Raw genomic sequence first — 20939 nt, forward strand, 5'->3', positions numbered from 1 at the left:
TAAACATTTCCAAAGAAATTTGCAATTAAGATATGTAAGTTAATAGTAAGATATCAGCATGAAAACAGCAAAGATGCCACTGTGATTTATAGAAAGTATTTTCATATTAGCTACACAACTATCCATAGACCATAAATTCATTAGATAGAAATGAAAAAATCAGTAGGAAAATTACTGATAATGTGGCTTTTCCCACCAGCATTTCCCAACTTTAATTGCTTTGGTAATACAATTCAGGTAATTTGCCTGCTCCTCAAAGTATGTTCAACAAGCCTTCTCTCTTTACTTCTTCCAGGTTTTCTGGCTTTATGTTCTTATCACAGAATTTTTGGAACTTGCTATAGCCACATTCATTTTAAAGATTTTTAGCTGATTCAGAATGTAGTTGCTGTTTACAAAGATTTTTTAAGGTATAAAAATGTGTAGGCCTATTTGATAGCAAATTCTTCTTGAGCATCTATTCAAAGACGTGCATCCATGATAAATATAGTTGGATCCATCATGGGCTTCTGTAACCAAAAGTCTATTTAATTTGGACATGTGGATGACTTCCTTAACTTCAGAACTCCACTAATTTAAATGTCAGTATCAAGACCACAGCAGCCACCTTTAAAACACAGCAATTATTTTCTGTCAATAACTCAACATCAGGATACTGTGGTACCACTGACCTTTTTTAGGAAACTGTAATTTACAAAGCAAATGGTTCCCAGCTGGCCCTGAGGACAGATCTTATCCAGCCATAAGTTAAAACTCACCATTTTTTTGGCACAGGAGCAGAACAGAAAGCTACAACAAATGATAGTGTGCTAATAATTATATTTACTAAATGCCCTGTAATTTTAAAATTATCCATCACCAAACATCATCTACAGTGCCAGAGACAATAAAGGCCACTAATCATAAGTTCCAGAACTTTGAAAAGTCCAGGCATGCTTTATTTTCCACAGTCGGTGAATGCTCAGAGCAAACACATTTGGCCTGGAGGAGACAACACCCAATAATGATCTCCTGTTGAAGGAGGCTGTATCTGCATTCTGGGTCCACAAAAAAGAGAACATGAGGATTCACAGAGGGACAAAGGAAGAGGGAAAGAGCTCTGTCTTTCTGCAGCAAATGGTCAGGCACTCAGCCAGAGCAAACCTCTGCTCTGTCTTCTAAAGAGAAGAGCTCTTTCTGCATTTCCCATCCTGAATAAAATAGTGACAAGAAAAAGAAAACACACAGGTGACAACCACACAGATTTGCTATTCTCTCTGGATCAAGGGAGCTGCAATATTTTAAATAAAAAATGGAAGCATTTTGGTAGGCTTTCTGCTTTTCTGTAATAATTTTTGCTCCCTCTGCACTTTACACATAAATAAAGCCATTATTTTGTAGCTTGTGCCAAAGTTCCACAGCACTAGTTCCCAGGGCATGCTGAATTGTACCAGAAATGTGCATTTAGGTAACTTAGTTGATCCAAAATGTCTACAAAAGGGTACACAATATAAATGTACACTATTAAAAAATGACTCAGTTATATGCATTCTAACTTAATCATGGAAAGCCAATCAGTGCAACTGCTATTAAAAGTGGACAGAATTTCAGACTATTATTCCCTGAGAATGCCCTGATACATTCCAGAAACAGGACATCTTTAGCCAGCTTAATCTAGTCAGACTAAAATTTTAAGTATTTTAAGATACCAGTTTGTCTTCTGACTTTCTTCATTTGATTATCCCACCATCCTCACCTCTCATCATGCATTCCATCTAATCAAAGCTAAGACTCCAAGTCTGTGATCCCTCCTGTTTTAACCCTATCACTGCACTCTTCACCTCCCAGAAAAGCATCCCAACTCTTTCCACTCCATACTTCTGACATACACCCCATTTCCCTAACACCTCCCAGGCAGCATCACCGCTCAGTCTGGGGAGAAGGGAACCAGCACCACCTGTCCTAGCACAGAACACAGGGACCTGACTCTCCAGGCACTCATGGCATCAAGCTGTCACAGCCCAACCTGCAAAAAGACACCTAGGTAAATTGTTTAAGTTATTCTAATTTACACAGCATAACTTCAGATTATATATTATGTGGTTTTTCTCCTATGCAGAACAGCTACCTAGACTTACATGTCTTTTTTTTCCTTGTCGGTCTCCACACACATGTTCCACTTCTGTATAATAACTTTTAATATTTAGATATTACAATGGATTTATTGTAGAGCCATCTTCCACCAGCTTTTTTCTCATTCCTTTCCAGCAAATTTTATTTTATCCATCTTCTGAACTGTAAATAGAATGAGTAATTTATTACAGTTTCTGAACTGAAGTAAAATCCACAACACTGCGATTTGCTGTAAAATTCAAAGCAATCAAGCTCAACAACATAAACTTCTGAATAGAACTGTTTATTATTTATAATTTAAATAAAATACACATTGATTATATTTTTCAGTAGCAATTCATCCACTCATTTTAATAAAATTTTTACTTGTTTGTAACTTTCTGAAGTATTGAGCAATAAAAATTTGCTTGCTTCCACTGCCATAGTCCTGTTACTGTCATCTGTACTTCACTACAGTATAGATCTGTATTTATGGGAGGACATTTGAGTGGTAATAGAAAATAATTTAAAAGTGCTAGATACATTTACTTAGATGTTATTCATATTTCCTTGGCAATACAAAAAACCCCAGTGTAACAGAATGCAAATTCAATATATATCTTACCAATTTTAACCTTTGGTAGAAGTCCCATTTTCCTTCCAGGCTAAGCAATAAGAAATAATTAGATTCAGAACAAAAATGTATTTCAAATGAGTCATATATCACTGATATATTAAAATTCAGTATCTCTCTGTATCTGGCTTGCTGAATGAATAATACTTTCCATGGCTACATTTATTTGCCAAAACCTCCCTCGTATCATATTAATAAAAAAAAAAATTCTTGGGAGAGATTATAAATGGAACATGTTCTGTTCCAGTCCAATGTAGTGATAATTAACAAAATTCTAGGCTGAGACAATCTTAGAAAGGCTGCACTGAAGGAAAAATGAATAACCTTCCATGTCCCTATTGTACAAGACAATAAGATTTTTTTAAAAAAGGTGGGTGGGTTTGGGGTTTTTGGTGTTGTTTTTTTTTCGAGAAGGGCTACTGTGTTAGGAAAATATTTGTAGTAGAAAGGATTGTGAAGTACTGGAATACACTGCCTGCTGAGATTGGTGTCTCTCCAACACCTGTGATATTTAAAATGACTAAAAACACCCTGGAAAAATCTGCACCAAGGTTAACCACAGCACAGCTTGAAAGCATTCACCTCCCTGCCAATTCTGTCATTCTGTGGTTCTTAGCAAGGATTTACACCAGTGTTCCTAGCAGAGTTGTACCTCCTATATAATAAGCACTGAATGCTTTTCAAAACAAAATAACCCACCTTACCTAATTGTAAATGGAGGATCATGAAATTTTGTACACATGACAAAGAAACCAGTGGATTGTGTTTATTTATTGTGATTGTCATATTTTAAAACATATCTAGGTATTATCCCCATTTTTCAAAGGAAAATTTGGATTACATAAAGTGTGATCTTCCTAATCCCAAGCACAGAAAACCAAAGAAAGAGCACAAGAAAACACAGATTGTTTACTTTCAGACCTAAATGAAAATTGTCCTTTTATTTCTGGGTGTACCACCATATTTCTCACAAATAAAGCTGATTAAAGTACAGAAGAGTCAGATTTGGAACAGGAGTAAAGTCAGAACTGAGGAGTTTAAACACAGAATAACATCAGAGGAAATTAATACCAAATCTAAGTTTGTAATTTCACTTTATGTTGTGTTAAAATGAAAACTTTTTCCTCACACAAAGGAGCAACATAAATACTTTGGTAAAAGATTTTTCCTATGATGTTCCTGAAGTAGGTGAAAAATATATAATTACCCAAAATAAAGCTTCATTAAGTTTCTGCTGTAAAAGTCACACAATTCTTTTGCACACAATTCTTTAATCATCTAAAATTAATTTATGGCAGTACACAAAGTAATGCTGTTTTATAAATGTTTTGAGTCACACAAAAAAATTAAATCTTGTCTTTTCCATGTTGATGCAAATTAAAGGATCTAATTTGAAGTGATGAACATTCAAGTATAATTTTCTGTTTATAGTTAGAAGTACTTCACTACCAAATGACACTACTGTTTTTACACAGAGAAGTTAAATTAGCATACATACCAGAACTAATTTCTGTCCTTGAAGGAAAGCTCAATAACTTAAATTCAGGGTTTCGTCCCTCATATTCACTCTTTTATTAATCAGTTGTATTCAGCTATTTAACATACTAAATATTTGAGTTACTCTTTGCTAAAATTGTTTCATGACCCATTGGTAAGTCAGCTATTTACCACATGGTTCTAACTGGTATTTTAATAAACCAGTCTGAATTTCTACAAAACCAAAACTGTGTAAGACTATGGGCGAAAAATATCACTGTAAAAGAAAATATGATCCTTTGAAAGTACAAAAAGCAATGGGCATCAGAAAATACTGGGGTTTATCTCATGTATTGCTCTTACTCCTAAGAAAATCTATGAGAGGATTTGACTGCAACAAGTTTGTATTTGTATATGTGTACTGTATAAATCAAGCATTCTACTTTTGGACTGATCTGAATTCTAACTGAATAGTCAGCAAAAGAGGAAACAGCTGAAATGTAATTGCTGTGAACTCAGGACAGATGTACTAACAGAAGACAAAACTGAGCACAGTTATACAGAGATAATCAAGAGAAAAATCCAGTCACACTGCATGCCAGCTTACTGACTCAGTTGTTTAGTGAGTGGATCCAAAGATTAAGGATTTATTACTCACACACCATTGAAAACTTCCATCAGAAAATTGCAGAGAATATTAAAGCAAGAAATATCACATTATTTTCTAAGATTGCCGTATAAACAAAACTAAATCCTTTTTTTTTTTAATCTCATGCTGTGCTGTCTTCATTTCATAAGGTGAAACAGAGAACAGAAAAAAGGAGAAATACCTCACTTAATGTTGCAGTGCTTGAAAGACACATCCCTGGTTAATACAGGTAAATGTGCTGTGGACAGCAATGAAGTTAAAACATTTACCATCACCTCAGTTTTGATTACCAAAAACGTAAAGGTTTAATATATCAACTAATCAAAGAGGAGCATTAAGTGGAGGCTATATTCATTAAATATTCTGTAGACAAAAAACCCACAAACAAAAACTCCAAACACCTCCAAACCCATGGATATAAAAATAAAATATATTCTATGTTTTTATATTTTCTTACTGTTTTTGCAATATCATATGCCATCAATATTTGCAAAAGGCAGTATTCTTATTTAAGTTGCAGTCTACATAGAAGATACTGTACCATTAGCATATTTAAAAGTCCAAGTGTAATATTATAAACCACATAGCACACACACACACACAGAGAATAATTCAGTATGTATCATAAGAAAGTATCTAGTCCCTTTGCCATTATTTCTCTGAGATTTTCTTCTAAGAATGTAAGTGGATCTTCTGGATGAACAATAAATACACCACAGAGCAGCACCTGCAAAAAGAAACTGCAAATTAATTCCTTGTATTTACAGCAAAGTACCATCTAGTTATGAAGCTGTTAAAATAAACAACAGTTTACCAGAATCTTTTAAAGCAATGCAAAATAGAAGCATGTCTTTTTATCAGCTCTCTTTCATTCAATTTTTAAAGGTAATATTGCATGTACCAGCATAATTCCATGGGTACACTTCTAAGAACTTAAACTAAGTTTTTTTTAAACTAAGTTTTTTTTAAACTTAGTAAAATAAGTGGCATTTCTTTAGCAATTCCTACAAAGAATTTAATTGCTTTTAATGTGCATTTTAAAGAATGTATATAAGACTGGATAATTTTAATTACTTAATAAGAAATGGAAGCTAAAGCAAGTTTAATACTGTGAGGTAAAGAATATGTTGAATTGGCAGAAATTGATCTTGTAACTAACACTGAAAACAAAATACAGCTAAAAATATTTGCTTTTCAGGATTGTTTTCTTATACAATTTAACATTATCTTTTAGTAACAATGCACAATAACCAATGAACCATTTTTTCTCATTTGCCCTTTAGCTATCTTTACCTATCAGCTAAAGGACATGGATCATTTACTTTTGGACTTTCAGCTCACATACAGCAAGATCATTCAAAGTATAATGTATATGGGCAAATTGCAATTATTTAAGTGAATATTCATTGGAAATGATAAACAAAAAGTTCTTGTGCCTGGTAAAAGTGTCAAAACATGGCATGCAATATTACTTTCAAGATATGGCCTCTTGCTGTTACTAAATTAATGCGGAGCTTGTGCTTGAATTCTTTTCAGGAAGCATGGTGAGAGGACAAAGAAAAAGAGGCAGGCTCTAAATCAAACCCATGCTGTGGACACAGAGGAAAAGCCACGGATGGCACAGAGGCAAAAAAGGCAAGTTGCTGTCAAGCTGCCCCTTGCCCTGCAGGGGCAGAGAGCAGGGCAGGCAGGTAGAGAGAGGGAACAGCCCAACAGGCCATCCATGCTCTAATCAGTCCATGTGTAGGGACAGAGCAGACAATACTGTAAATTGGAAGGGATCTCTGAAGGCAGTTGAACAGAAGCTGTTGGGATGCCCCATTATTGGAAGTGTTCAGAGTCAGGCTGGGCAGTATTTTGAGCAAGCTGATCAAGGGAAAGAAAGGTGTCCCTGCTCATGGCAGGGTGGTTGCACTAAATGTTCTTTGAAGGTTCCTTCCAACCCAAACTCTTCTGTGTTTCTATGAATCTAAGTCAAGACCAAAATGAAAAGATGAAGACAAAATTAAAGGCCATTTTCTTCAGTTTACACACCTGAATATTTACAACACTAGTCAACACACCAATTCCAACCTAGGCATCTTTTCAATCCTCTTAACAGAAATGGAATTTGCCAGGTGTGGCTGTGGTTGACTATGTTTAAAAAATATAAATGCGCCACTTATCACTGTAATTCATGGTATGCAATGTTTTAAATAATAAACACTAAAATAGTTTTTCATCACAAATTTTCCTACGGGCAGGTTCCCAAAGCCATTCCCAACATTGGTAAGCTACTCCCTCTGCTGGATAAACCAGTATGTGACTGCCATATTTTATTTCAAGTATTGTTTGCCTTTCCCCCCATCCCCTTTTCAAAGAATCAGACACCTACTTCTCCTTTAGGTGTTCTGAAAGTTCTACAACACAAGAAATCCAATCTATCCAGTGATATACTGGAATGCAATGCCTCTGTTTAACATTTGAGAATATTAATTAAATAAGAAAGGAATTGTAACACCTTGTCTTGTAATCCTCATTCAAATACTCTTCAATAATGCTTGGACCAGGTGTAAAACAGGAAACAATTATATCAATTATGCCAAGCAATTAGGTTTGTGCAAGTCTGGCTGTTTCTATTCGACTTCTGCAAGTCTCTCAGCAATCTGGAACATCACCAATGTTTTCACCCTTTCTTCTTAACAACTCTTCAGCCATTTACCCCTCATGGCAAAATTAATTTGGGTCCCAGAGCAGAAAAATCTTAGGCCAGATCTTCATCTATATTTACTTCTAACATTGCAAGAATACAGCTACCAACTACAGCGAAGTTGTCATACACAAGAGTGTTTGCAGGATTACAGTCTTTGCCTGACTTTTACTGAATACTGTTTAAAAGTAAATCTGGATGAGAACAGACAGAAATCAGACAGGAAGGAAATTCTCAGATCCAGCAGGGAATCCTAAATTATCTGGACAAGATTACTTGGATTTCAGCTTGTTTGGATCATGTCCAAACCACAACCTCATCACAAAAAGACTTAAGTAAATGTCCATTTTAGAACTCTATATCCTTAACTTTGAGACTATGTGTATAAATGTTCAAAGGTCTCAGCTTTGATATTCCTTAATAAAAGGACCAGTATCATCTCATTTATCTTCACACCAAGCATCCTGTAACTTCATAAAGAAATTAAAATATAACAAAATTAAATAAGAAATATGGCTAGATATCAGCAAGCAATATATAAGAAACAAGAAAAACAAGGATAAAAATATCTCACACATGGTAATTTTTAACTGGTTCTTTTTAAAAGAGTCTTCCTTTAATCTTATCCCTAATTCTTTCATTTTTAGTCCATTAACTTAATTTCACTGCTGCGATAATGCTATTATAGCTATAATGCTATAACTTTTGCTTGGAAAAATATGAGCTGTTTTTTGTGTTGAATCAAGAAAGACACCTCATGGTGATACATCTTATATTTTGGTTTTTTGTGCTTAGAAAGCAAAGAATGACCTAGAGACAGACTCCCAGGATAAGTACTCAGTCTACATGGCAGCACTGCTCTGTAATTATTGTAATTGGCTCAAGATTTCTTTATTAGTGTTTCTATGGAAATCCTGGCTGTAATAGCTGATTGCAAATGGGGGCAGCTTAAATATATCAGGATATCTCTTAAATTTGCATTTGTGCATTGTGCCTCTTTTTTTTGTTTGAAGGAAATGGAAAAACAGCTGCTGCAGATTTGGTAACAAGCAGAGGTGAACATGACAAACAGGAAGGAAAATATAGAAACACAGAGAATCACAAAATTCTTGCAAATTCTAAGGGCAAACCTACCAACCCTGTTTCCCCCCATAGTCCTTCATACTGTGCCAGTTTTACTCCCTGATATTTTTAAGTCTATTTCTCCTATGCAAACAAGAATACCTAATCCACCAGCATATCTGAAGCATCCAGTGTCATCTTTATGACTGACAGACCACTGGAAAACATGGATTGCACTCATGAGGAATGAATTACCTGGCTGGAGTCTAGAAGTTCTTCTGTAATTAACACAGAAGAAGTTAAATGTAACAGGGAAAGGGCCAATGCAGTTCACGGGGTTCTTCTTCATTTATATCCCCATTTTAACATAGATATTAAAGCAGAATTGCTTTGTTCCATCTTGTTACTGCTCCAAAAGTTTTCATAAATCGTTTGAAGCATGCTAGTGACAAAACGAGCAGAACAAAACCATGCCCCAGGCAGCAGAGAGCAGCGGGAGGGATGCGAGATGCCCCGGCCAGCGCTGAGGGGCGCAACGAGCCGGGCCCAGGGCGACCCTTGGTGAGGGAGGGTGGCGGTGGCTCCCTGCCATAGATGTTACCAGGGGAGTTTGTGGTCCCACCGGCTCCAGTGGGACCCGGCTGCCGACCGCCTGGACACCCAGGGGGTGGCGGGGGCCAGGGGCGGCGGAGACGGCGGTCCCGCACTTTGGGGATGATGTGCCTGCTCCCGCCAGGGCGGCCATGGCGCAGGATGGCCCTTCCCTCCGGCTGGCGGCCTCCCGAGGGGCAGCGTGTTTGGGAAGGCGCTGCGGAACCAGGCCGGCCCGGAGCGCGGGTGATCCCTTCCTGTAGAACAGAAACCGCAGAGCGTCGCTGTCACAGCGGCGGAGCCTCTCCCGCGCCTGCACACGGAGCTGTGGGCTCGGCATCCCTGCGGCAGCTCGGGCGCAACCCCCGCGCCCAAGCCCCGAAGGAAGGGCAGAGCCGCGGCCGAGCCGCGCCGGATGGGGCGGTGGCTTCCGCGGGCCACGCAGCCGCGGCCGGGCCGATGTGGGAGCCGCGGGGCGCGGCGGTGAGGGCGGCGGCGGCGGCCCTGCTGCTCGGGGCCGGCGTCTGCTACTGCCTGTGGCGGCTGGCGGCGGGCGGGCGGCGGGGGCGACGAGCAGCGGCCGAGCGGGGCCCGCCGGCAGGTGAGGGCCGGGGCAGGGCCGGGCAGGGCGGGCCTCGCCCCTCCGGTGTGCGGCGGGGCCGGGGGAGGCTCCGCGGGGCCCGGGGGGTTCCCAGCCCGCGGCCCTGCAGCGCGGCTCGGGGCCCGGAGGTGGCTCCGCGCCCTGCCAGAGGCGGTGCCACAGCCCTGAGTCCCGGCCCTCCACAGCCATGTGGCAATCTGGGGCACTCTGGAGTGTGGTTTAATTTTAGAAAAGCCTATTTTTTTTTTTTTTTATGAGTCCCCCAAAGCGTGCGTCTGATCAGTGTGTTTATTTATGTTATTGCAGTTGTGTTCTCCCTATAATTCAAAGCTAAGCGGAATGTGTTTAGACGAGGATGAAAAATGATTTTGTGTTTGAAGTGAGCTATTGAATCATCATAATTAACTTTGATCTCTTTTTTTTTAACCCTGAAAGAATACTATGGTGTTTGCCTGGCCAAATGCTGATGTAAAGCTGTGGAATTTAAAGCACTCTTAGCTTCTCAGGAGTCATCTCGAGTAAGCTATGAGCTATGACTAGTCCAGCAGTCAGAGATCAGGTTTCATGGCTCTTCGCCTGTCTAAATAGTTCTGCCTCCAACCTGGCTGAAATGGCCTTTGATAACATTTGTTGCCCTTTTATAAAGGTCAGGTACTCCATTACATCATCCTGACTCAGAAGCAGCCTTCCTCCTTGTTTTGAGCGATGCCATGATCAGCAGAGTTCCTAACATCGTGACTGTTACTTTGTCAAAGGATCTCAGCATACTACCAAAGTGTCATTGTAATTTCTGGAAGTAGTAGTCTGCAAACTGGAAGTTTTGTTTCCTACAGTGCCCAGACAGATTTCCACATTTCATTTTGGGGAAAAAAAAAAAAAAAAAAAAAACCAAAAAACCCAAGCCATGTTTGGTGAATATTCCTAATAATTTTGCAGGAGAGATTTAATATTGGTTAACCAGGAAGTAACTCACTGCAACCTCTAATTGTGTGTTCCTTTTATTCTCCACCTTCAAAAGAGGTAATTAGAGGACTCAGGAAAAGGATGGAAATCTTAGTGTCATAACAATCTTTTTACCATGATATGATGATTGGGCACAACAATATGTCCTACAACCGAGAACTTAATTTCAGCTTTGTAAAAATCATTAAGTAGCAACTAAGTGAAATGTCTCAAACTTAGTATCAAGTATTTCATTTCTAAACGTTGACAGACAGCAGTCCTCCAGTGTCAACCCATACCATGGATGTGGATGCTCTACAGAAACTTATTCATTTGCTCCAGGACACAGATGATCCATTAATTCAAGAGCAAGCTTTAATCACTCTCAGCAACAGTGCTGCCTTCTCTGTAAATCAAGTGAGTATTGTGCTGTAGAAAACAACATTGTCCAATGCCAGCCAGTCTGGCAGAGGAGAGCTGCTGTTTTGCTAAAGAGTGACACAGGACTGAAAGCTAGGACAGCTTGTGCTCTAAAATCTATTTAATGTCTTGCCTTAATTTCTGCTGGCTCAAATAATATAATTCACCAGCTTCACAGAATTTATTGAATTATAATGTTTGGACCACTTAAAGTCCATACAAAGTCCTGTACTTCAAAAGTGTTGTAAATACATCTTTTGTTACTTACAATTATGTAATGTTAATGAAAGGGTTGAACACTAGGTTAAATACTTTCTGGTTCAGATCTAAACTTTAGTGAGATAAACTATACTTTTTGTCCCTCACAAAGTTGTGTGCTGTTTGCACATTAGCAGTTTTACAACTATCGAGGCATCTCCAAATCATTCAGACACAGAATGCAGAAAAACTGTGAGCTGGATGCCAATTTTCATACCTTTTTACCAGTTTAACCTCCAAGGTCCCACCCTTTTTGCTCTTTATGATTGCCATCTATTCTGGCTTCTCAAAATGGCTTTCTTAATATAAATCTTTTAGAATGCAACTGAAGCATAAAGCTCATTAGACCATTTAAATTTTTTTAAGAGCAGGTTTTTTTGAAAAGACAGTTAAAGTCTAAGTGAGAAAGATTAAAAACAGTGATAAAAACAAGCGTAATGGAAAGTTTCAGAACCTCTAATAATATGAAGCTACATCTTGAAATTTTCTGTTCAGGCAGGACTTTTAGGTACTGCAATCTGGCTCAGCTGTTCTATTAACTCATTATCAAGTAATTTCCTTTTATTCTTTATAATGTAAAATGTTTTAAGCATGCTTTGCAGACCAGATTTTAAAAGCAAAGGTGATGTGCTATTGTCAAATAACAGCAACTAATGCTTTTGTTCCTAAGCAGAACCCTTCTTAGTTTCAGTAAAGCAATAAAGCAGTATCTGCTAACACTCTCTTTAAACAGAGCAGTCAGTTCTGAATTCTTCATTCACATACTTCATTTTTGTCAATATGGAGAATTGAGGGAATGCTTCAGCATTTAAATTGATTTTTTAAAAATCCTATTAAATATCTTCTATATTTCAGGATATAATCCGAAATTTGGATGGTCTGTCTGTTATTGGAGGGATGCTCTCCAAGTGCATTCCCAAAGTTAAAGAAAAAGCACTGAATGCACTTAATAATTTGAGTATGAATATTAAAAATCAGGAAGAGATACAGGTAAGATTCTTTTCTAATGGGAAAAACCAAAGTAACCAAGGGAAAGGGATGGTATAGGTCCTTCAGCATATTTGTTAAATACAAGCCAGGATGCCAAAATGCTTTGATGATAGAGATATAAGTCAGCAGGTCTGGATGACTGAAAGGATAACTTAGAAGTGCATTGCTTCACTGGCATTTACTTCTAAAATAAAAGACAGAAACCTATGCAGTTTGTGTCCAGCTTTCACAAAATACTATTAAAGAGAGATTGTTCTGCCAAGATTATAGTAAAATTACGTGAGGTAAGATGATTTCCAAATATGCCTACAACATCAGCAGTGGCTGTTTAACAGAATGGATTGCAGGTTGAACTTGCCAGGATTCCTTAGGTGAGGGAGAAGAAAAGAGTAATTGAGCCCCTGGGTTTGTACAAGACCAATTTTTCAGGTGATACTTCCACTTTAAAGGAAAAGCATGTATAAATTATTATAAGTTCCACTGGTAAATACAGTACATGCTATGGATATGAAAGGACTAAACATCAAGAAAAAAGAAATCCATCTGATTAATCAACAGATCAAGAAGTGTCCAAGTGGTGAGTTGAGGCAGATTTGAAGACTTTTAGTAGTTTGTTTCAGTAGCTTGATAAAAAGGTAGTGTGACTGCATGTGGTAGTTTGCAGCACCTTTAGCAATAGGCAATTTTTATTAAGTAGTGCTTGTCCAGGTGTCAAGGTGTATAAGTAGAAAATAACTCCTTTGGTAAGGGTAAATTACTTTTTTTCCTCTGTTAAGACTCAAAGATTCATTGTATACTGTCATCCAGAAGAAAAATTGGTAAAAATAGTAGTTAATGTCAGTTGTTATTGCTGTTCCTGCAGTGTGCTCCAGTAAATGCATCACATGGCTGGGAGAAAGGATTTCATTTCAAAGCTTGTCCTTAGCTTGTTCTCAATATTTAGGATGTTAGTTATTTATAAGTGATTTTTAAAACAACTCCCTAAGGCAGCTGTGTCACTTCTGAGATGGAGGCAAAGCAATTTAAGTTTTCAGAGCAAGTTATGTTTCAGGAAGATTAGTGAGCATAATGCTGTATGGTCTGCTTCTGTCATGCCACTAGAATGTTTGAAATATTCAAAACAAAAATGCACTTGTTTCCAAGATCCTTCACTATTCAGCCAGCAATGTTCAGGAGGTATTTATGTTACTGTAGCTAGGCCATTGATACTATTTGTTATTACCGCGACCTGTGTGGGTCGCAGTTGGTGAGAGAGAGACGGTGAATCTTGTATCTTGATCAGAAGGCTTGATTTATTAATATATGATATAATACATTATTACTGTACTAATAGAATATAGAGATAGGTTTGCAGAGCTGCTAGCTAAGCTAAGAAGAGATAGAAAAGAAACCACAACAAAGTTGTGGCCAAGGACTCAGTCCCCTGGCTTGAACTGATGATTGGCTCTTAATTATAAACATAGAAAATGAGCCAATCAAGGTGAATCCTATTGCATTCCACAGCAGCTGATAACAATTGTTTACCTTCTCTTCGGGGGCCTCTGGCTCCCGAAGACACAGAAATGTGAAATAAAGGATTTCTGTGGAGAAATGTCTGTGACATCTCACCTTTCTAAATTGTATAAAAATAAAAGAAAAATGCTGATGTGGAATGAACAGGAAATTCCTTCACCTATAAAATATAGAATACCAACAATTCACTAAAACAATCCTACAATATAAGAAAATTGCAAGAAACAATGTAAAGAGAATTCAAGTCCATGTAGCTGAGTTTCAGGAACAGTCCATCAGCTGAAGTTGTTTCTTTTGGACATCTGAGAGTCCTTTTTGGTCCTGAAACAGCATAACACAATTTTAAATAATTTGAAACAATTTGAACAATTTTTAGAATGTCCTTTTCTGGCCCTTCAGTGCTTCAGCACTTCAGAGCTGCTGCCCGCCTATTTTCAATCTTTTTTATTTAATTTTTAATTTTTTTTTTTTTTTTTTTTTTTTTTTTTTTTTTTTTATCGAAAAGCAAAAGAGTAGCAGCCGAGCAGAGCAGTGCCAGAGAAGGAAAGGCCCTGGGGGCCCTGGCCCATACTGGACCAGGAACCCCAAAACTGGCTCACACAGGGGGACCCGGACCGGTAGGACAAACCAGAACCCCTAGAAACACAAGGAGGCCAAATGATGGCCCTGGCCCAGGAACCTCCTGAGCCAAACGGCCCAGGCCAAACCCATGAGGAAGGCTGTGCATTCCCGCAGGCCTGAACCTTGTTGCTAGCACAATGGCAGCACGGGTAGTGAGACGCTTCCTTTCCCCTAAACCACTGAGGCATGCCAGCAGCAGGGAAATAGAAGCTGCCCCGAGAATCTTCATCTTGGGTCTGGGAATGTTTGTTTCCCACAGCATCACGGCACCACCCCCACTGGGCTGGGGACCAAAGGCAAAACTTTCGGGAGCCCCCTCCCCCTCGCCGCTAGGGCACAAGAGAGGCGGCGGCCTCCATGGGACAATCCCCGAAAAACCACCCCCCAAACCGCCGAGCTTGAAAGCCGGCAGCCGGACTGCCACAACAGTGAGCTGGCGGGCAGCCCCTGCTCCACTGAAGGAGAGACCAGCCTCCAGGGCGGCTGCTGGGACGTCCGGTGGAAGCAGCGGGGACGGAGCCAGAACCGGGGAGGGAGCCGGAACCGGGGGGGGAACCGCGCTGAGCGTGGGATCAGCCGCGGGCTGCTCCGAGGGTCCCGCAGGTTCAACTCCGTTTTCTGCTGCTGACTCTGGGGTCCTCTGCGGAGGCGCAGTCGCAGTCGCCGTCGCAGTGCAAACCGGCAGCAGCGGAGCTGGGAGAGACAGCAGAGCGTCGCCGTTGCTTAGCAACAGGTCAATCGGCGGAAGTGCTGTCTCTTCGGCCGTCTCCGACACAGGCTCTGGCGGGGGCAGGGAGGCCGGTGAAACCGCGGGCGGGACCTCCTGGAGAGGCGGAGACGGGATCTCCTGGAGTGACGGCTCTGGCAGGGCCGTGGAGGAAACCTCGGAGACCAGTGCCGCCCCCGTTTCTGAAGGCGGAGTCTGAGAGGCCGGCGCTGGCTTGAGCGGCCGCTCCCATCCCCCCGGAGAGAGAGAAGGGGGGGAAGGAGAACACTCCATCTGAGCATGCTCCGGAGCAAGAGTAAAAAAAACTTCTTCGCGCCGCGAAGTTTCGCCCCCCCCCGCCGTGAAGCAGGGGGGGCTGGGAAGAAAAATGTCCTCCCCCACCGCGTCTTCTGCCAAAGGTGGTGGAAACGGAGCTTGGCCATAACAATTAGAGATCCACTGAAAACAAGCTGCTCTGCGTTTCAGGACAGGGAAAAGCTTTATAAATGCTGGGTAGATAGAAGGCAACACGCGTCCCTTACTGAAGACGCGCTGGATAATCGAGTCCATGCACTCCCAGACAAAAGCATCTAAAGCATATAAGACATCAGCAAAGAACCCAAAAAGCTTTGCCCATCGAAAGAACCCATAGATATCTGTTTTTGACAAAAAGAAACCGTCTTCCCTGCACCAATGTTTCCAGAGGGCTATTATTTTCTCCTCTGAAGGGGAGAATTGAATCTCTTCTGGCAAGGCATGGGTCTGCCATACAAACAGCCACAAGCTACGAAGGGCTGGTTCATCAGGGATAGAAAAGTGAACAGTACCTTTTGAAAGAGTCCAGCTTGCTCTGGCCAGCTCCACAGGTCTGCTGCTCTTTTCCATCATCTTTCCTGATGATTTTCCAGAAGAAAGATTCTCTTGTGGTCAGCCTTGGCTGTGAACTCTGTCCAAATCAGGATCTTCGGTTCTTCAGCTCCTGGCTTGAATCCACTTTCTGAGGTCACTTCAAAGCAACCCTCAAATGCCACACATACAGGATTTTTACCCAGTGCAGCAATTTTGCTCCTCTGGTCTTATCAGATTAATTTTTGCTCTTACACGAGGGGTCACCAGATATTACCGCGACCTGTGTGGGTCGCAGTTGGTGAGAGAGAGACGGTGAATCTTGTATCTTGATCAGAAGGCTTGATTTATTAATATATGATATAATACATTATTACTGTACTAATAGAATATAGAGATAGGTTTGCAGAGCTGCTAGCTAAGCTAAGAAGAGATAGAAAAGAAACCACAACAAAGTTGTGGCCAAGGACTCAGTCCCCTGGCTTGAACTGATGATTGGCTCTTAATTATAAACATAGAAAATGAGCCAATCAAGGTGAATCCTATTGCATTCCACAGCAGCTGATAACAATTGTTTACCTTCTCTTCGGGGGCCTCTGGCTCCCGAAGACACAGAAATGTGAAATAAAGGATTTCTGTGGAGAAATGTCTGCGACAATTTGTGACAGAGAATATGCTTTTATTAAAGACTATTCTCTCTTTATTTCCTCCCCCTTTCCCCAGGTATTTATTACACAAGTCTGTGGGACTGTTGAGTCAGCTCCCCTGAACTCTGATGTGCAGCTAGCTGGACTCAGGCTGTTGACAAATATGTCTGTTACCAATGACTACCACCAAAAGATGAAAAACTCCATTCCATGCTTTCTTCATTTGCTTTCAGAAGGAACTGAAAGGACACAGGTACTGGGTAGTGTTATTTTTACAAGCTGTTTATGAAGCTGCTTTGCTTGCCTTGTTTCTTAACATTTTGGTTAAATGGTTTAAACTGTGCTAAGAAAAACCAAATATTCATTAATGATAACAGATTTTATGCACTAAAATACAGATCTGTATTAGTTTCGCAATATAAACTCAAAAACCAGGGAGGGAAGGGAATCTTGGTAGTGGAACCATCAGGCTACAGCTCTGCCAAAGCAGTGCAGGGTGCACTGTGATTGCCCCGTGCCTTTACCATTGCAAGTCCGGAATTCTCTTCTGCTCTAAACATTGCTACTGCATCCCAGAGCAAGGAGAACCTGCATGGGAAAGGCTTCACTGATGCATGAATCTCTGCAGGGAAACATGCCAAGCAGTGATCCTAAGCTATGGACTTTAGTTCTGTTGTGCTTATGACACCTCTGGCAACCTTAGTGACTACAAGTGGAAATCCTGCATATTTTTTGTAATACTGAAATGAGCTTCAGTTAGGGACCAAAGTCAACTTTATTCAAGATGTTGTAGTACCTTCAGTGTATGTGGTTGCTTTATCAGATCAAAACCAGTTTTCCAAAAAACTCGTTTCCACTAAACACACCTATTGTACTTAAGTACAGAAGTAATATGGCCTTTTCCTAGTGTTAAAAGACTAGCATCACAAGGTCCAAGAAAGCACAAAGGTGTATTTGTATATGCTTCGGATCATTTTAAATGCAGTACTTAACCATCTTCTTTGTATTTTAAACATATTCTACATTTTAGCCTAGGATTCATTTATGGCTCTTGCCTTATTTTGATGTTTAAGTCAATCTGAATTTGCTTCTAACATGTCTATACCTTGGTTTTCCCTGTACCAAAATATTCAATATTGGTTAACCCATTTTGCCTTTCCTCCCCAAGTCAACTTTGACATTATTGATACCCATTACAGCTTTACTTACTGTTTTGGAGCTTTTAATGAAACTGAACATTCCTCACTTCAGATTCAAGTTTTGAAAGTACTTGTGAACTTATCTGCAAACCCAGCCATGACAAGACATCTTCTCAGAGCTCAAGTAAGATTCTTGCTGCTTCATTTTATTTTTGGCATATATAATGTGTATCAGTTAAAATATTGCATGCACTAGAAGAATTTTAATGTATTAGAAATATATATGCAATTCCAGAATCAATTCTAGACACTGCTTGGTTAAAATCAGTAGCTAAGTGCACATTCTTTCATGGGCAGGATTTATTGCAGAGGGCAGTGTAATACAGATACTGTACTAAGAGAGGGAGAGGCACAGGGCCTGTGCCCTTGGAGACACTGTGTGGTTGTACTTCCTGTGTAACATTCAAAATTATCAATAACTTGCAGAAGCCTGATCTAACCTTCCCTTTCCACCAAAGGGGTAATACCAAGAACTTCAGTTTGTATTTTGTAAAAGGAACCCAAAACTTTATTTTCAGACACACAGTCAGTATATAGATTGAAAACTATCAAATAGAACTGGTTCTGTAAGTGATCCTTCTCAACTGCTGTTTCTATAGCCAATGTACTGGGCCAAACCCAACAAATTCCACTGGAATCCACACCCCTTTATTCAAATGCAGCCATAAAAACTGTTGCCTCTAAGTGAATTTCCCTGTGCATTTACTTATTTCTTCATGGAGAAATTTGTGTGACATTTGCTGTGTTGGCCTTGGCACACAGGTTTCTTTTGAACTGACACCAAATTCTTCACACCAAAACAGAGTCAGGGGCAGCATCCTCATCCCCCTCCCCAAAGTAACTTTCTTAAAATGTGCAGTGGCATTTATTTGTGAGCTGTCTGCCACAAGCAAAGCTAGTCTCGATAATGCTGTCTTTTCATTATTCAAACAAGGTTAGAGTAGCTAACTATTCAATTGTCTGTTAAGTGTATCACTTTTCATTTATCAGGTATGCTAACAAAAACATTCAGGGCTAAGTCAACGTGGCTGAGAAGTAAAGGAGACCCTCTCTTCCAAATGGGAATTTTCCAGACAGCCACATTTTGGAGATTGAAAATAAAATACAAAGAATTTATTAGCCCATTGATGAACAGGCCAGTCTTTTCTAGAGAGAAAATATACACACTGTGCAAGTTTCTGACAGAAGCTCACAGCATACTGGGATGTCATACAATTTCTGCATTAGATGGTGTAGGTGCACTTTTTTTTCCATTTTCAGAAGTGTGATTTAGTTCCATGTACTTACTGCTGGTGATTAAGTATGGACTATTTCTTCAATGTCCTAGGTGCCATCATTGGTGTCACTTTTTGACAACTGTGTAAACAGAGATATTCTGGTTCGAGCCCTGGCACTTGCAGCCAACTTGAAAAAGAACATGAAGGATGAAGAAGGCACCAAGATTGAGGAATACAGTGAAGACTCAATTTTCCTCACACTCTGCAGGGACTCTGCCCCATTTGCTCAGAGACTGGCATCTTTGCTGCATCACCCTGACACAGAAGTGAAAGAACAAGTTGTGAGAATATTAACACAATAGTGTTGTTTTCTTATACAGACTGACCTGATGAAAATATCTAATCTTGGCAATGCTAGGCTAAGAAAGCCTGCAACAAGTAAACAATACAACAACGATTGAGAAAAAAAAAGCCCTAAATACTATCAGATATTTTTACAAGCAAGAGAAAAACAACAGCTTAATTATTACTGATAAACCACTGCACAGTTGCTACATTTATGCAATGAAGGCAAACAGTTTAAAACATGAAAACATTTATATGTGAAATGAATGAGTGAAGTGAATGAAAGTATCCTTTGACATGTCAAAGACTTTTTTTTTTACTTTAAGTATTTACAGCTGTTGAATAAATACCTCATTAGAATTGTGCATTAAAGATTTAGTAATTGGAGATTAGGCATTTATATTTTATTAGTCTACCTATGAAAATGGTACAGCTGAATCTTACAAAATAATATTAAATAAAAACAATATCAAACTATCATTGGCTTCCTACAGAATTAGTATCTTCAATGAAAGCTGCATACTAAAGTCACCAAATCTAGTTTTTTTCTTCGTACTTATATGGAATTTATTCTTAAACTCCATTTTTGCATGCTTAGCATATCCATTCCATTAAGCCAAACTGCAGTGCAATTAACTACAACTGTGAAAGGTTTCTACACTTGAAGAAAATTTGAAAGTATTTTATATTGCTTTAAAATTGTCACTTTAGGGAAGGCAGACATATTTTTTAAAATTATTTTATTAGGAGTCAAGGATTATCTGCAACTGCAATTCAGCATTCTCATTCTTATTAAAAAAGTCTACAGGAGCAGTATCATACACATTTTTACAAAAGCTTCCAATTCTGTAGCAGCCCTTGGGCTTCCTTTCCTTGGATATCTTTACTCCTTTTTTTTTCTGCATCTGGAGCATCACTGGAATGAGTGCTTCTGCAGAATTAGCCCCCATAAAGTTTTAGTCATCAACCCAGCATTACTTCAGAATGAAGTGGAATCCATACAAACATCACTGTAAAAGAACCTGAACAGTTTGCTTGATGAACAGAAAACATACTGGAAAGTACTTCTAAAACCAAACTGCTAAAAACTTCCACTACAGAGAAACTAAAAAAGGTGTCAGATGTAAAGGCTAGGAAAGTTTTCCACTTTGTTCCATTTTTGAAAGAACTGTATCACCTAAACTATTACCAAGTGCTTCGTCTTTCTACGTTAGCATACTCACTGCTCTTAGAAAACATTACTATCTTCTCTTTCTGTACTACAATAGATACTTGTTTTCAGGAGGTCACTTTGCAAATAGCTAAAACTGCAAGAAAAATATGACCTTGAAACTGTGACACACCCAAGCCCTGATCAATACAGGGGGAAAGCTACACATATCTAATTTATCCACGTAGGTAGTTTTAACTCACCAGGAATAGAGTTAAGGCAGAAATAGAAGT

At 39.5% G+C, this 20939-nt stretch overlaps 1 protein-coding gene across 2 annotated transcripts; it reads left to right on the plus strand.

The window, feature by feature from the left end:
- Positions 1–9537: 9537 nt before the first annotated feature.
- On the plus strand, positions 9538–19784 carry ARMC10 (armadillo repeat containing 10). Of its 2 annotated transcripts, none has more exons than XM_059472416.1 (6): positions 9538–9675; positions 11007–11152; positions 12269–12403; positions 16812–16988; positions 17987–18058; positions 19262–19784. In XM_059472416.1, exons 2-6 carry the CDS (start codon positions 11036–11038, stop codon positions 19511–19513), a joined length of 753 nt encoding a protein of 250 aa, XP_059328399.1. In that variant the 5' UTR covers positions 9538–9675; positions 11007–11035; the 3' UTR covers positions 19514–19784. The 2 variants fall into 2 exon arrangements, with proteins under 2 accessions (XP_059328399.1, XP_059328397.1); XM_059472414.1 differs by having other exon boundaries at positions 9614–9793.
- The last annotated feature ends 1155 nt before the right edge of the window (positions 19785–20939 follow it).

Source organism: Ammospiza nelsoni, chromosome 5 (assembly GCF_027579445.1).
Source record: "Ammospiza nelsoni isolate bAmmNel1 chromosome 5, bAmmNel1.pri, whole genome shotgun sequence".
Taxonomy (NCBI): Eukaryota; Metazoa; Chordata; class Aves; order Passeriformes; family Passerellidae; genus Ammospiza; species Ammospiza nelsoni.

Bases quoted from the DNA above. Each gene is read 5' to 3' on its own strand.
- ARMC10 (XM_059472414.1), top strand. From the start codon at position 9,652: ATGTGGGAGCCGCGGGGCGCGGCGGTGAGGGCGGCGGCGGCGGCCCTG. The intron at 11,153-12,268 runs GTGAGTATTGTG...TCTATATTTCAG, and splicing joins CTGCCTTCTCTGTAAATCAA to GATATAATCCGAAATTTGGA. The intron at 12,404-16,811 runs GTAAGATTCTTT...CCCTTTCCCCAG, and splicing joins AAAATCAGGAAGAGATACAG to GTATTTATTACACAAGTCTG.